The sequence below is a fragment of the Salmo trutta genome, chromosome 15 (genome assembly GCF_901001165.1).
Source record: "Salmo trutta chromosome 15, fSalTru1.1, whole genome shotgun sequence".
NCBI classification, from domain to species: domain Eukaryota; kingdom Metazoa; phylum Chordata; class Actinopteri; order Salmoniformes; family Salmonidae; genus Salmo; species Salmo trutta.
Genome location: NC_042971.1, coordinates 13,602,381 through 13,619,563, shown reverse-complemented (window position 1 = coordinate 13,619,563; position 17,183 = coordinate 13,602,381). Strand labels below are relative to the sequence as shown.

The 17,183-nt window shown below is 39.7% G+C and overlaps 1 protein-coding gene across 3 annotated transcripts in view; it reads right to left on the bottom strand.

The window, feature by feature from the left end:
- Window positions 1–17,183, bottom strand: part of LOC115148516 (glucocorticoid receptor-like) — a 91,681-nt gene that overhangs the window by 62,774 nt on the left and 11,724 nt on the right. For 2 of the 3 annotated variants that reach the window (XM_029690464.1, XM_029690463.1), the window contains exon 2: window positions 15,658–16,739. In XM_029690464.1, coding sequence (XP_029546324.1) covers window positions 15,658–16,730 — 1,073 coding nt within the window. In that variant the 5' untranslated portion in view covers window positions 16,731–16,739. Of the gene's footprint in view, window positions 1–15,657; window positions 16,743–17,183 lie in introns of all 3 variants that reach the window. The other variant, XM_029690462.1, reaches the window with a different exon arrangement.

Sequence of the window (17,183 nt, the reverse complement as noted above, 5' to 3'; positions counted from 1 at the left end):
TTAATGCGTTTGAGCCAATCAGTTGTGATGAAATTTTTTATTTTTATTTTTAAAATGTGACAAGGTAGGGGGATATACAGAAGATGGTCTTTTACCATATGGGGCTAAGTCCATATTATGGCAAGAACAGCTCAAATAAGCAAAGAGAAATGACAGTCCATAATTTTAAGATATGAAGGTCAGTTAATCAAGTGCAGTCTCAAAAACCATCAATCGATATGATGAAACTAGCTCTCATGAGGACCGCCACTGGAAAGGAAGACCCAGAGTTACCTCTGCTGCAGAGGATACGATCATTAGCGTTACCAGCCTCAGAAATTGCAGCCAAAATAAATGCTTCACAGAGTTAAAGTAACAGACATCTCAACATCAACTGTTCAGAGGAGACTGTGAATCAGGCCTTCATGGTCGAACTGCTGCAAAGAAACCATTACTAAAGGACACCAATAAGAAGGAGAGACTTGCTTGTGCCAAGAAACACAGACCGGTATAAATCTGTCCTCTGAGCTGATGAGTCCAAATGTCAGATTTTTGGTTCAACTGCCGTGTCTGAGAGACACAGAGTAGGTGAACGGATGATCTCCGCATGCGTGGTTCCCACCATGAATCATGGAGGTGGTGGTGTGATGGTGTTCTGCTGGTGACACTGTCAGTGACCTGACATCCACAATCACCCAACCTCAACCAAATTGAGATGGTTTGGGATGAGTTGGACCGCAGAGTGAAGGAAAAGCAACCAACAAGTGCTCAGCATGTGGGAACTACTTCAAGACTGTTGGAAAAGAATTCCAGGTGAACCTGGTTGAGAGAATGCCAAGATTGTGCAAAAGCTGTCATCATGGCAAATTGTGGCTACTTTGAAGAACATATATATTTTGATTTGTTGAACACTTTTTTGGTTACTACATGATTCCATTTGTATGGTGTCATAGTTTTGATGTCTTCACTATTATTCAACAATGTAGAAAAGAGTAAAAATAAAGTAAAACCCTTGAATGAGTAGCTGTCTAAACTTTACTGGTACTGTATCTATTTTTATTGCTACTGTAGGTTGCGTTAGTTAGCTGTACCTTCATCGAAATAAAACCATTTTTAATCTTACAGCTTGTTCTGCATCTTTTTAACCACCTAGAGTCGATTGATGCACAGGTGCGTCAATCCTAGTTACATAAAATCCCCATCAAAATCCATACATTAAAAATATACACACCGCATCCGCCAGTGTCGCACTTCCGCATCTGCACTGAAAAGGTGGCAAAGCTAGAGCGGTGTTGGTCAGACCATGTGAAATCCCGTTTTGGTATATGGCCCCCACGTGTCAGTAGACTCGTCAAATCGATACTGTCAATGTGGCACCTTCTGTTTCATAGCATCCAAATCGTTTGGGCTACAATCTACTGGGATTCGTCTGAAGGTAACCGGTAAATTAATGAAAGTATGAAGGTAGTTTTTTGCCTACCCAAAAAAAGGTTTAAATGTAGTGATGCACCGATATGACACTTTTGGTCGATACCAATATCCGATACGTTCCTAGCCAAAAAAACGATACCGATAACCGATATTTAAAATGTTTGCGGCCTTTTAAGCATTCTAGTACAGCTAAATAGTTACACACACACGCAGCGGTCTAAGGCACTGCATCTCAGTGAAAGAGGCATCACTACAGTCGCTAGTTTGAATCCAGGCTGTATCAAATCCGGACGTGATTGGGAGTCCCATAGGGCGGCGCACAATTGGCGCACTATCGTCCGGGTTTGGCCGGGGTAGGCCGTCACTGCAAATAAGTATGTTGTTGTTAACTGACTTGCCTAGTTAAATAAAAGGTTACACACACACAAAAAAGTTATTTTGTTGGCATTTATGCATGTCCCCATTACCAGTAAAACATAAAAACATTTTTTTTTTTTTTTTAAAGTGTTAACTTACTTGCTGTTTCATTGTTCATTTGTTCAGTCGTTTCATTCTCAACCAGGATTTCTATGGAACGCCGTTTAGGTCTTTGAGTGTCAAAAGAAATAACACTTTTTGGCATGTCAAATCAGCTTGTTGACCAATCAGGACCCGAATATGACTGCACGTCACATAATAATTTAACATGTTCATTGATTACACCATCACTCCTATTTCAAATGTCACAATGATTCATCGATACATATGCTATGATGCTGGTAAAGTTGTCTCATGCACCTACAGTGCTGGTCATTTAAAAAAAAGCTAGCTCATGGATGCAAACAAATGTTCTTCCCCAAAAACATAGCAAAATGACATCTGTTTCAGTAGGTATCGTTAGCTAGCTAACTAACTATATAGCTAGGTGTCATCTAAAATAACCCTAATGTATAAGACAGTTATTTAATTAATGGTGGTCAGACCCATCTATGTGAAGCTAGGCACAATAAGGATTAGCCTTCAAAATAAAAGTATGGCATTATTCTACTATTTGTATTCATTTGCATCACTGTCAATGACACTTTTCTTTTGAAAGAAAACAACAAATTCCACTATTGTGCCTAATCCTCATTGTGGCTAGTTTCACAACACATAACCCAGTCCGGTCGAGCTTCACTAGCCAGATAAAGCTAGCTGGCTGTTTTAACGTTAGCTTTGGGAAACAGGGTTAACCTCTTGACGGTCGCCTAGGATAGGGGGCGCTACAGCGATTTTTGAAAAAAATTCGTTCCCATTTTAAACGGCCTCCTACTCAAACTCAGAAGCTAGGATATGCATATAATTAACTTGTGGATAGAAAACACCCTAAAGTTTCTAAAACTGTTTGAATGGTGTCTGTGAGTATAACAGAACTCATATGGCAGTCAAAAACCCGAGACCGATCGTAACAGGATGTGGAATTCTGAATTGCGGACTCAACTTCATCACTTTGCCTGTAAATCACACAGTGAGCAATGGTTCATTGAGCACTTCCTATTGCTTCCACTAGATGTCCCCAGTCTTTACAAAGTGATTTGAGCCTTCTACTGTGAAAACTGACTGAATGAGACGCTGTGGAAAGTGGTCACATGAGGAGGGCCATCACCATTATGACGTCGGCGCCCCTGGCTACCCTCCCCTTTCGAAACGTTTTGAAAGACAATGCAATCGTTCCCCTTGAATCTTATTGGAGCTATGGTTGAAAAAGGCCCTAAAGATTTATGTTATACAACGTTTGACATGTTTGAACGAACCTAAATAAAAATAAAAAATGCATTTTTTCGAAAGAGGAGTCCCGCGCACGACGGAACTTTTGGTGCAGACTTCAGAACGCGCTAACAAGAACAAGCTATTGGAACATAAAGGATTCACTTTTTCTAACGAAAATACATTTGTTGTGGACCTGGGATTCCTGGAAGTGCTTTCTGATAAAGATAATCAAAGGTAAGGGATTATTGACAATAGTATACAAGAGTAGATTTGATATGCGATTGTTCCAAGTGGCGCTGACCTGTAACGGTAGCCTATTTTTCTGAGTATCACATCCCCTTTTATCGCAAAGTGTGATTACCCAGTAAAGTTATTTTTAAATCTGACATGGCAGGTGCTTTCAAGAGATGCTAATCTATAAATCTTAGAATGACAATATTACATTTTAAAAATGTTTTCGAATAGTAATTTAGTAAATTGTAGCGCTGTTTCACCGGACGCATGAGGGAAAATAGTTAGTCAACGTTACGCGCCGATGTAAAATGCTGTTTTTATATATAAATATGAACTTTATCGAACAAAAGAATGCATGTATTGTGTAACATGATGTCCTAGGAGTGTCATCTGATGAAGATTGTCAAAGGTTAGTGCTGCATTTAGCTGTTTTTTGGTTATTTGTGATGCATGTGGTTGGTCGGAAAATGGCTATGTGGCTACTTTTACGATATACTCCTCTAACATAATCTAATGTTTTGCTGTAAAGCTTTTTTGAAATCAGACAACGTGGTTTGATTCAGGAGAGGTGTATCTATAAAACGATATAACAGTCCTATATTTGAAAAAAATATATTACATTTTGTTATGCTAATGGCGATAGGATTTTTCGCTGGGATGTCCAATTGAAGTAATAGCATTTCTAAGGCATTTGAATATCGCGCCACGGGATTCCACTGGCTGTTGAGTAGGTGGGACGATTTCGTCCCACATACCCTAGAGAGGTTAAAGAAATAAAAATTTGCCTTAAATCTATGGTAAGAACTGAACATGGCTGTAATGATCAACAACCAACTTGACAGAGCTTAAATCATTTAAGAATAATGTGCAAATGATGCACAATCCAGGTGTGGAAAGCTCTTAAGACTTACCAGAAAGACTGCCAAAGGTGATGCTAACATGTATTGACTCAGGGGTGTGAATACTTAAACTTAAATATCTTTAATTTTCAATAAAGTAGCAAAAATGTCTAAAAACATGTTTTCACTGTCATTATGAGGTAATGTGTGTAAATTGGTGAAAAAAATACAGCAGATGCCAATTCTGTTACAATTTCTGCAAGAACCATAAAGGGAAACTCTCTGACCCTGGCAGTTTGACCCTTCTTAACCCGGGAGTAACACACTATCCAATCAAATGGGGCCAAGGAGTTGAGCAGAGCATTCCTTCTAGATCAACCGAATATTCACAGTGAGACAAACTGCAGATGGTGGAATCTGGGTCAAGGGGAGGACAGCCAGGCAGTCACACAGACATGCACTAGTCAGCCACGGGCCGATTTTCATCCGAGGGGATGGTTGGGGGGCCGGAGCATAATTATAATAACGTGTACCCAGCAAATTGACACAAAAAGAGATTGTATTGAAAATAAGTAATTTCATACACTGATTACATTGACACACAATAACGTCTATTTGTAGGAATACTCTAAAAACAGATTTCCAGAATTATAATAATTTGACTGAATTCTTGGTGATTTACCATCTTTTTTTTTTTTTACATGTGCCGTCCCCTGCACTAGTCCTTCAACTTTGCCCTCTTCTGTTCTGAGCGCAATAATAGAGTGCTACTGGAAGGAAATTCCACTAACTTGCTTTCCAGTCTGAATCAAGGTTCAACAAAACTCAAAATTCACAGGAGGGAAAGTAAAAGAATGACATGCAGAGAGTGTGTTAGGGTGGATTTATATTAGCAAAATATGTTTAGTGAGAGCCCTCTTCAACTTTTCTGTTTACACTAGCCTTCAATGTGGTGTGACCAAAGCCACATTTCTGCTTAATAATGTGTGAGCGCAGCTATTAGCATACCGTAAATACTATTGATGCACCAATATGACATTTTTGGCCGATACCGATACCCGATATGCTCCTTGCCAAAAAAATACATTTAAAAAAACAATACCGATAACCGATATTTACAATTTTAGTGGCCTTTTAAGCATTCTAGTACAGTTAAATAGTTCTCACACACACACACACACACAGCGGTCTAAGGCACTGCATCTCAGTGCAAAAGGCGTCACTACAGTCCCTGGTTCGAATCCAGGTTGTATCACATCCGGACGTAATTGGAAGTCCCATAGGGCGGTGCACAATTGGCCCAGGATCATCCGGGTTTGGCCGGGGTAGGCCGTGAGTGTAAATAAGAATTTGTTCTTAACCGACTTGCCCAATAAAATAAAGGTTACACACACACCAGAAAGTTATTGTTGGCATTTACGTATGTACCCATTACCAGTAAAAAATAAAATAATTGTCTTTATTTCACTTACTTTCTGTGCTGTTTCGTTGTTCATTTGTTCAGTCATTTCATTTCAACCAGGATTTCATCATACATGTCAAGAAGTGAAGTTTCAGCTCTGTCTGTCTGTGGCCTCTCTTCCTTGGTGCGCATCGTCACTGTGTCCATCTTGTCCAGCTGTGTGTGTAACATTTCACGTAAACCCTGTTTGTCTGCATCGAGGTAGCAGTCCTTGTACATAGCATCATGCATGGTGGTGACATAAGAATGCCACCGAATCGCTTGTTCACAGCCCGTGTCGGCAGTTACGTTGAGCAGGCGTCTCAATATGGAACGCCGTTTGGGTCATTGCATGTCAAAAAATATATTGTTATTTGACCTATTTGATGCGTTAACTAAGCTTTTAATTTGACACGTCAAATAACAGTTCTATTATAGAATCTTGTTTATTCTGAATTTGCACGTGCAAGCCAAGCGCCACCACAACTATCAGTTGAACTCTCAAAGCTGTACAAAAAAAAGTCTACAAACAAGCAAACACCGGCCACGAACTGTGTGTTTACAATACCGCGCTGGTAATAAGGCATTTGTTAGACCAAAACTTCTGGGGTAGCTAGCTTTAGCTTGGTACCTAGCTAGCACAAATACAACCAGACTGAAAAACAACCAGACTGAAAAACAATGACCAGTTGAAACTGCAGTCATTTTCATTATTCTTAGCAATGATTTAGGAATCCTTGTCAGTAAGTATTAGCTAGGTAGCCACTCGTTGTTCACCTATTGAAATTGAACCTCAGGTCATGAAAATAAATATCCAGCCAGCTACTTAACCCTGTTGCCCAAAGCTAATGTGATAAGAAGCCAGCTAGCTTCATCTGGCTAGTGACGCTCGACCGGACCGGGTTATATGTTGTGAAGCTAGCCACAATAAAGATTAGGCACAATAGTAAAATGTGCAGTTTGCCTTCCAAATAAAAGTGCCTCTTTGAAAGTGATGCAGAAGGTTACAAATTGGTGGAGTCATGCCATATTTAGACTAGATAATGTTTAACAAGGTTGGAATGTGAAGCAATGAAATTAGGTATCAGTCTACTCAGTGACACCCACAGAACACAACTGAAGAGTTTATGCAAATATTAAATCGGGGACTGTGACTGTGAAATCACAGCCTATTGTGTGTATTGACATTCATATTGCACTATACAGCTTTACTTAAGGATTGGGGATCAATGAAATGGGGTATCAGTCTACTCAATACCCAATATATTTTTGCCAAACGTACTCCTCAGAGTTATCAGACTCCAAAACATCCACACAGTATTGTTTTTCCTCTGGAATAGTGTTCAATACACATAGGTTGACAATAAATGTGGTTCAATTCACAGTTGTTTCAGAGTCCCGCAATAAGAGCTACGACACTAATGTTCTCTGGGTGTCACTGAGTAGACTGATACCTATGGATTGTGGATCAATGAAATGGGGTAGGCTATACAGTGAAATAAGTATGCCCACAATGCAATTCTAAAGTATAATACATCCAGTGTGACTTCTACAGATTACAATCATTTGTTAATTTGACATTTTGTTGACTTTATGTAACATTCCAACCTCATTTAGCATGATCTATTCAATTATGGCATAATTATACTATTTGTATTCATTTGCATCATTGTCAATGACATACTTTTATTTTGAAGGCTAACCGCAAAGTCCACTATTGTGGCTAATTCTTATTGTGGCTAGCTTCACATAGATGGGTCCGACCACCATTAATTAAATAACTACTGTCCTATAAATTAGGATTATTTTAGATTACACCTAGCTATATAGTTAGCTAGCTAACGATAGCTACTGAAACAGATGTTTTGCTATGTTTTTGGAGAAGAACATTCTAGCTTTTTTTTTTATGAACAGCACTGTAGGTACGCGAGACAACTTTACCAGCATCATAGCATACGTATCGATGAATCATTGTGACATGAAATACGAGTGATAGTTACTACACATTGATTACACTATGTGAAAAAATGCTGTCTACTGGTATTAAGGTTGTGTGGGACAGCTGTTGTCTTTACATTGTACCACTAAGGTGGGGTGTAGACATCGCATAAAGAGAGATTTGAATCTAGGTCTGTCTCTTTAAACTACACAAGTATCACTCCTGGACCTAGTTTGTGTAATCAAAGTAGTGCAACGTAAGAGGCCCTTATTTATATTGGAACATTACTGGATCAGATGCTCATGGAATCGGCCAAAAGACAACTACATTCACATGCTACTGACCTGACCGCTGAAGATCCACAGAGGTAAACCCAGAGGTAAACAGCAGAAAAAGGGACAGGTGACATTTTGGTTAAAATAAACAATATACCACATTACTTCTTACTAGTAATACATTTCTTGTTTTAGAAACATTACAAAGCATGCACATCTGTTTATTTTTGTTGGTTTTTGTTGGTGTAATTTTAGCAGCCCCAAAATATTTTGGCTGGTAAAAAAAAAAAAAAAAATCAGAGTGGCTGGTAGATAAAAGAATAAATAATTATCTACTGCCACAGTGGCTGGTGGACCAAAAGCTGTATTTTATGCCCTGATACTGATAAAACGAGCTGTTCACAAAGTTAATTATTTTTCCCAGCATGTTACGGTCTAACGATGACATTAAAATGCATACTGGTTTCAAAAAAGCCCAAACTACGCCCAGCTGGCAAAGCCAGAGCTTGATGCCAACCAAAATTAGCAGAGAACGAGGACAACGTAGCCAAATTTATATGCAGATAGTTAAATTAAAAAAACTCTTGACCACACAAGTATGTTGATGGCTGCACAATACTTTTCAGCTAGTAGAGACACTAAGATTGTGTCTAAATTTGTCTGATGCCATTTTAAAAAGATGACATTACATTTCCCTTTATCTTAATTTTGTGCCTTTCCACAACCATCTACAACAGGGGTATTCAACCGGGGATCTGCGGACCCTAAGGTACTGTATCAATATTTTTATGAATATCGTTAGCAACAGAATAAACCAATTTTGAATTACATACCTACAGTAAAAAAAGAGAATACAATTTCTCAACTCCTAATATTGAACAAATAACTCATTGGAGCCAATTACACTCACTGGAATATCTGACAAAGCCTTTAAAAAGCCCGCAAATAGGCTACCAGTGCAGAAAGTGACGATTTTGTTGTAGGCAGAACACAAAGTAGTATTTTATTTCCCTGACAGGCACAACTCAGGCCCGTAATCTACACAGACCGGAGCACCATGACCAATCAGAGCTGCAGTAGGCCTACATGCAAATAGTCAATTGCCATATGGATCTGTGCCATTCACTTTGAACTGGCCTATTTTTACAGCATGGTGAGTGAGTAGATGCGCTCGTTTTAAGATCAAAAAGAGAGCTACTTGTAACGACTTGTGCACATTTCTATACTGAACAAAAATATAAAAAGGCAACAATTTCAAAGATTTTACTGACTTATAGTTCATATGAGGAAATCAGTCAATTGAAATAAATGAATTCACATGACTGGGATTACAGATATGCATCTGTTAGTCAGATACCTTAAAAAAATGTTTTATTAAAAACGGCCTCACAATGGGCCTTAGGATCTTGTCATAGTATTTCTGTGCATTCAAATTGCCATCGACAAAATGCATATTGTGTTCGTTGTCCGTAGCTTATGCCTGCCCACTCTGTTCACAATGTTGAAATCAGCAAACCACTTACCCACACGACGCCATACATGTGGTCTGCAGTTGTGAGGCCGGTTGGACATGCTGCCAAATTCTCAAAAACAACGTTGGAGGCGGCTTATGGTAGATAAATGAACATTCAACTCTCAGGTAACAGCTCTGGTGGACATTCCTGCAGTCAGCATACCAATTGCACGCTCCCTCAAAACTTGAGACATCTGTGGCATTGTGATGTGTGACAAAACTGCACATTTTAGAGTGGCCTTTTGTCCCCAGCACAAGGTGCACCTGTGCAATGATCGTGCTGTTTAATACGTTTATTGATATGCCACACCTGTCAGGTGGATAGTTTATTTTGGCAAAGGAGAAATTCTCACTAACAGGGATGTAAACAAATTTGTACACTATATTTGAGAGAAATAAACTTTTTGTGCATATGGAACATTTCTGGGATCTTTTATTTCAGCTCATGAAACATGGGACCAACACTTTACATGTTGTGTTTATATTTTTGTTTAGTGTAAAATTGTTCATGTCCTTTGCTAGCTAGTGAATTATTAGCCCAGTTGTAGATAATTTATAGTCAACAATGGGGGAGTGATTGCTTCCAACAAGAGCACAAAATGTGTGCATTTCTAGACATATTTGAAGAGTCAGGTAAAGAGCTTTTTTTGTCTTAAAATGGGCAGTGTTGTATTTTGAGACAGGCTTGAATAAACTAAGGCGCCAATGGGCAGAGGGTAGCATAATTTGCCTGATAATGGTATGGGGATAATGATGCATTTTATTTTGTAAAGTGGTTTCCTGCATCAAACATTTTCAGTCACCTTTTTCAGACAAGTGGATAAACAGGTTAATGTCAAGCCTTGCATGTTTTTTTTCAAAAAGTCTCATGGAATGTAGTCCTACATTGAACACCAAACATTGGCTGCTACTGTAGGCTGAACGATAGAACAGCATAAATGTTACGGGATGGTCCTCCCGTATGGTGCAGTGGTCTAAGGCACGGTCGCCAGGTGTATGTATGGTGTTTCCTCCGACACATTGGTGCGGTTGGCATAAGCAGGGCATTGTGTCAAGAAGCAGTGCGGCTTGGCTGTGTTGTGTTTCGGAGGACGCACGGCTCTTGACCGTCGCCTCTCCCGAGTCCGTACGGGAGTTGCAGCGATGGGACAATTGGATACCACGAAATTGGGGAGAAAAAGGGGTAAAAAACATGTTACGGGACGCATTTTCTCCATTGTTTTGATGGGTCGGACACTCTAGTAGGCTCACATTATGATCAACTATCCACAGCAGCCTACTTGACCATTGTTAAAACTAACTTAAAGCGGATACAGCCTCAGTGTTCACAGTAAATAAGCGGCAGAATTTGCACAGAATTTTGAAGAACGGCTCAGTGCCGATTTTTCTGTTGATGATACATTGCCGCTGGCAAGCTTTCTTGACATGGACATACATCTTTGCCAACACATGGCTAAAATTTGTTTAACCTGTTTAGGATGGGGGCAGTATTTTCACGGCCGGATAAAAAAACGTACCCGATTTAATCTGGTTATTACTCCTGCCCAGAAACTAGAATATGCATATAATTGTTTGATTTGGATAGAACTAAAACTGTTTGAATGGTGTCTGTGAGTATAAGAGAACTCATATGGCAGGCCAAAACCTGAGAAGATTCTAAACAGGAAGTGCCCTCTCTGACCATTTCTTGGCCTTCTATAGCCTCTTTATCGAATACAGAGGATCTCTGCTGTAACGTGACATTTTCTAAGACTCCCATAGGCTCTCAGAAGGCGCCAGAACGGGGAATGATGACTCTGCAGTCCCTGGCTGAAAAACAGTAGCGCATTTGGATAGTGGTCGATCTGAGAACAATGAAACGGGCGTGCACGTGAAGAGTCCATTTTACATTTTCAGTCTTTGAACGAAAACGACGTCTCCCGGTCGGAATATTATTGCTTTTTTACGAGAAAAATCGCATAAAAATTGATTTTAAACAGCGTTTGACATGCTTCGAAGTACGGTAATAGAATATTTTGAATTTTTTTGTCACGATACGCGCAGGCGCGTCACCCTTCCGATAGTGTCTTGAACGCAAGAACAAAACGCCGCTATTTGGATATAACTATGGATTATTTGGAACCAAAACAACATTGGGTGTAAACTAGAAGACCTGGGAGTGCATTCTGACGAAGAACTGCAAAGGTAATCCAATTTTTCTTATAGTAAATCTGAGTTTGGTGAGTGCCAAACTTGGTGGGTGTCAAAATAGCTAGCCCGGCCATCCACTCAGAATATTGCAAAATGTGCTTTCACCGAAAAGCTATTTTAAAATCGGACATAGCGATTGCATAAATGAGTTCTGTATCTATAATTCTTTAAATAATTGTTTTTTTGTGAACGTTTATCGTGAGTAATTTAGTAAATTCACCGGAAGTTTGCGGGGGGTATGCTAGTTCTGAACGTCACATGCTAATGTAAAAAGCTGGTTTTGATATAAATATGAACTTGATTGAACAAAACATGCATGTATTGTATAACAATGTCCTAGGGGTGTCATCTGATGAAGATCATCAAAGGTTAGTGCTGCATTTAGCTGTGGTTTGGATTTATGTGACATTATATGCTAGTTTGAAAAATGGGTGTCTGATTATTTCTGGCTGGGTACTCTGCTGACAATCTAATGTTTTGCTTTCGTTGTAAAGCCTTTTTGAAATCGGACAATGTGGTTAGATAAAGGAGAGTCTTGTCTTTAAAATGCTGTAAAATAGTCATATGTTTGAAAAATTGAAGTTTTTGGATTTTTGAGGACTTTTTAATTCGCGCCACGCCCTATCATTGGATATTGGAGCGGTGTTCAGCTAGCGGAACATCTAGATGTAAGAATGTGTTTGGAGTTACCTTTCTAGCTAATAGACTGTTGAGAGTTTACACTTCCTATTCCAAATATAATTTGGGGAGGTCAATATAAAAACTTAAATCTATTTATTTCAACAAAAAAAGATTACGTCTCCTTGCCATTATCATTCACCTGATGCCAAGACGTGATACATTTGTTTTTGCTAATGTATGATGGGGGTCCCTAGGTCTCCGGTTTGCCTGGGAGGGGGTCCCTGGGCAAGAAAAGGTTGAAGACCCCTGATCTATAGCATTTTTACATTATTCCATGTGCAATTCTGTCATTTACTAAGCCTATTCTATCGCTTTCAAGATAACCTTACATCAAAATGTACACTTAATGAACTAGTTAAAGCAGTTAGAAATGTTTGTTCAGGCCAAACAAAGCAGTCGATTTGTATTCCAAAAACACATCTGATAAGAAACGCTTATAAAAGGGCTCAACCAACAAATCAACCTAATCCTATATTCAGATCAGGTGTGTCATACTTTCCCACATGTCTGGAACAACATAGGGAACATATGGCTTTTGTGTAGTCCTGACTGACACTTCATCTTTTGACTTAAAACAATATTTTTTTATTCATCGTTTTCCAAAACATACAAAAGCAATGTTCAGTGTGGGCTAATCGTGTGGTTCCATTACATATGTTAACCGACAGCAGACACTACAGTAAACAAGCCATCCCTGTGACACAGGCTAAAAAAGAAACAGCATGGTCGATAAGTAGCCTACAATCTTACCCTCCGCTGTTCTAACCCCTAGACCAAGAGCAAAAGAGGCAGTCTGACAAAATAAGTGACTCGATATAAATACAAACGCACAATGCTTGAGAAAAAGTATGGCATAGTTAAGTTATTCCTTGTACTCTATTCAGCAGTGTATTACAACCCCTGTCAAAATTCATCCTCAGTGAATTTCATAAAAATCAAAAGTGAAACATTTTTTAGATAAAACCACACTAAAGTCACCAAATAATTGAGTAAAACACTGTTTTGCAATGGCCTACAATAGCCTCAGCAGCACTCTGTAGGGTAGCGCCATGGTGTAGCTGGAGAACAGCTAGCGTCGGTCCTCCTCTTGGTATACTGACTTCAATACAAAACCTAGGACGCTCATGGTTCTCACCCCCTTCCATACACTTACACAGTAATTATGACAACTCGCGAAGAACATCCTCCAACCAATCTCTTGCCGCATGTCCACCCAATCAAAGGATCAGAGAATTAATCTAGAACTGAAAGCATAAGCTAGCTAGCACTGCATAAAATGTGGTTATATATATATATATATATATATATATATATATATAAGTGTAGCGAAATGCTTGTGCTTCTAGTTCCAACCGTGCAGTAAAATCTAACAAGTACTCGAACAATTCCTAACAATTTCACAACTACCTTATACACACACACACGTGTAGAGGAATGAATAAGAATATGTACATATAAATCCATTTAAAAACTCAGTTTTTCACAATTCCTGACATTTAATCCAAGTAAAAATTCCCTGTCTTAGGTCAGTTAGGATCACCACTTTATGTTAAGAATGTGAAATGACAGAATAATAGTAGAGAGAATTATTAATTTCAGCTTTTATTTCTTTCATCACATTCCCAGTGGGTCAGAAGTATACATACACTCAATTAGTATTTGGTAGCATTGCCTTTAAATTGGGTCAAAGTTTTGGGTAGCCTTCCACAAGCTTCCCACAAAATAGATGTCACCATAAGGAAGGAGAATGATGTGGATATATTGAAGCAACATCAAGACATCAGACAGGAAGTTAAAGCTTGGTCACAAATGGGTCTTCCAAATGAACAATAACCCTAACCGACTTGCCAAAGCTATAGTTTGTTAACAAGAAATCTGTGGAGTGGTTAAAATCAAGTTTTAATGACTCCAACCTAAGTGTATGTAAACTTCCGACTTCAACTGTAAGTTTTTAATGTACCGTGTAGAATACCTGAAATGCTGCACTGAGAGGAGACAACTCCAAAACTATGGTGGTGGACTACAACTTTGCAGTGATCTGAGTGGACATTTTTTGAATCCAGGCATGACTTTCATTATTCGAGCCTTTTGTATTTTAAGTGGGGATCAGGCGAACAATGCAGTATTTCAACTACATTTTGCAAGCAATAGAGCCTTTTGAGGAGTACATGGATTTACTGACTATAGGCTGAAATGCAATCTTAAATTAACAGTAGGCCTTTGCATGATGGCTGAAAAAGCATGTGTGAGCAAGGAGGCCTACCAACCTGACTCAGTTACACCAGCTCTGTCAGGAGGAATGGGCCAAAATTCACCCAACTTATTGTGGGAAGCTTGTGGAAGACTACCCGAAACATTTGACCCAAGTAAACAATTTAAAGGCAATGCTACCAAATACTAATTGAGTGTATGTAAACTTCTGACCCACTGGGAATGTGATGAAAGAAAAAAAAAGCATTCTCCACTATTATCCTGACATTTCACATTTTTTAAATAAAAAGTGGTGATCCTAACTGAACTAAGACAGGGAATCTTTACTAGGATTAAAATGTCAGGAATTGTGAAAAACTGAGTTTGAATGTATTTGGCTAAAGTGTACATAAACTTCCAACTTCAACTGTATGTCACTCAGATGTGGTGGATGCCAAAGAACTTTGCTGAGAAAGTACAATGAGCCCTCAATGTGACCTTGGATGAGAGAGAGAGAGAGATGTATGGGGATAAACATCAAAACTATGGTAGTGTGTCCATTTTAATCTCTGAATGAGCAGCTGCTGGAGCAAACACAGATAAACTTGTTTGCTCAAGGGCTTAATGACAGATTACTCTGTTAATTCTAGCATCTGCTGCTGTAAGCCTACACATACAGTCAATCAACCCACAAATTTGCAGTGATGTACTGTCACATCCTTCCTCTCCCTAGTATTATTGCTCCTGATCCACAGTAAGGATAGCGAAGGAAAAAAGTGTCAAACTCCTGAGGAATTTGTATGCGTCTTTTGGGAGCAAGAAGAACTCAGAGGGGACCATGTGTTTGAAATGAAGGAGGTTTGATGAGTCAAGGCAGCACACCGAAGCAGATCTGGAAACATGGCCTCCCAGCTGACAACGCGCCCCGTCTACCCTAACTCATATTGACAAATGAGTGCATTTGCAAAAGGGCAACTGCGACAAATTGAGAGGTTGACGTGAGCAAGATCAATTCAGATAATTTTTTTATGTAACATGTTCACCCATACACATTCACAGTGCTTCCATTTTAAAATACACAAAGCAACAACAAAGCAAGGATGTTTCAGATTCAGGAATGTTCAAATAAAAACCTAACTATATTCCTAAAATCACTCAATGTTAAATCATTCAAAAGTGCACACAGTACATTAAACCACGTGTAATAAGTGACTTACCTGCTAAAGCTGACAGGAAAAGATGAGCTGGATGGAGTTGACATCCCTGATCCATCCCCAAATTCCTGGCCTCTGTTCCAGCCGTCACTGACTGAGGGCAGCGGCGGATACAGGCCAAAGACAGGCTTCTGATCCTGTTGTACGCTCACTGCCATCGATGTGTTTGCGCCGTAGTGGTAACTCGGCCCACTCATGGAGCCCACCGAGCTGTGGGTACCAGGTATGTCCAGGCTGGATATCTGACAGTAGCTCTGGCGCTCGTTCTCCTGCTTGATTACCCCTGGGGTGTAAAGCTGGATGAAGGAGGTGTCAGCATCCTTCTCTGTCTTGATGACAGGCATGGAGATCCCTGGGCCCAGTTGCTGCTGATCCGCGCCATTCACATTTTTACAGTTTCCCCCACTGCTACTGACTATGGGCTTGGTTTCCATGTTGCCGTCACCGAGCAAGGCATCATCCACTGACAGGGAGGAAAGGAAAGCGGCCTCGTCAGCCAGGTGAAACTCATTCAGGTCAGACAGAGAGCCAGGCAAGTCCAAATCCCGCAGAATGTCCAGCGTATTGTCACCAAGGAGCCTCTCGTTGACATCCAAGTCCTTCAGTGACTGTCCAAAGCTGACTGTCCCCATGTCAAGCCTGTCCTTATCCATTGGTGAAAAGTCCTCCGTTTTCAGAGGGAAAAGGTAATTAGAACATGCAAGTACGGAGCTCCCTGGGGTGTTGGATCGATTCAAATCTGAAATGCTCTCCTCCAACAGAGCAAAGTTCTCAAACAGCTGCTGCTGTTGATGATTCTGCTGCTGTTTCTGTGCGTTCTGCATTCTCAGGGCCTTGTCCATTAACTTTACTTCAGCCTCCTCTATAGGGAGTCCAATGGAGGCTGTCCCTGCTGTGGAGAGCTCACCCTGAATCTTAGTGACATTCAGTCCGTTAGAGGAGTCTCTGGCTGGAGGCTGGGGTGTGGAGCCAGGCAAATGCATCACGGAAGTTAATGTGGTGGACTTGGAACTGCCTGCGTTAACCGAGAAGCTTCCCTCTTCACCTCTCTCTAAGCTCTTGTCCTGGTTATCCATTTCTTGATCCTGCTTGACACACAGGGATTAAAGCAATGATTCAGAAAGTGCTTGTAATTCAATACGGCAACAGAGACTGATAATTAAAATGCACACCAGAGTTATAGGTCAAAACAATTGTCTGAATTTAAAAAATGGGTACTCTTATTTACAATGTTTCTCTACAATGCAATCATTTCAACACACATATTTCATCTTTAAAGCATATGATCACATCTCTCCTGGCTTCTACATGACTGACAATATGACAGCAGCGTAAATAATATTCCAATGTTGTAGCTATATGTCATGACCACCAATAAACTAGAAAAAAATACCTTCAATCCAGAAATCAGAGGTGTAGCCTATAATAGAAACTTGAAACAGTGTTTACATTTACATAACCTTAAATTATTTATGTCCATTTTGATAGACTCAAGCGATATTTTTCCGTATGCAAGCATGAGCATGCTT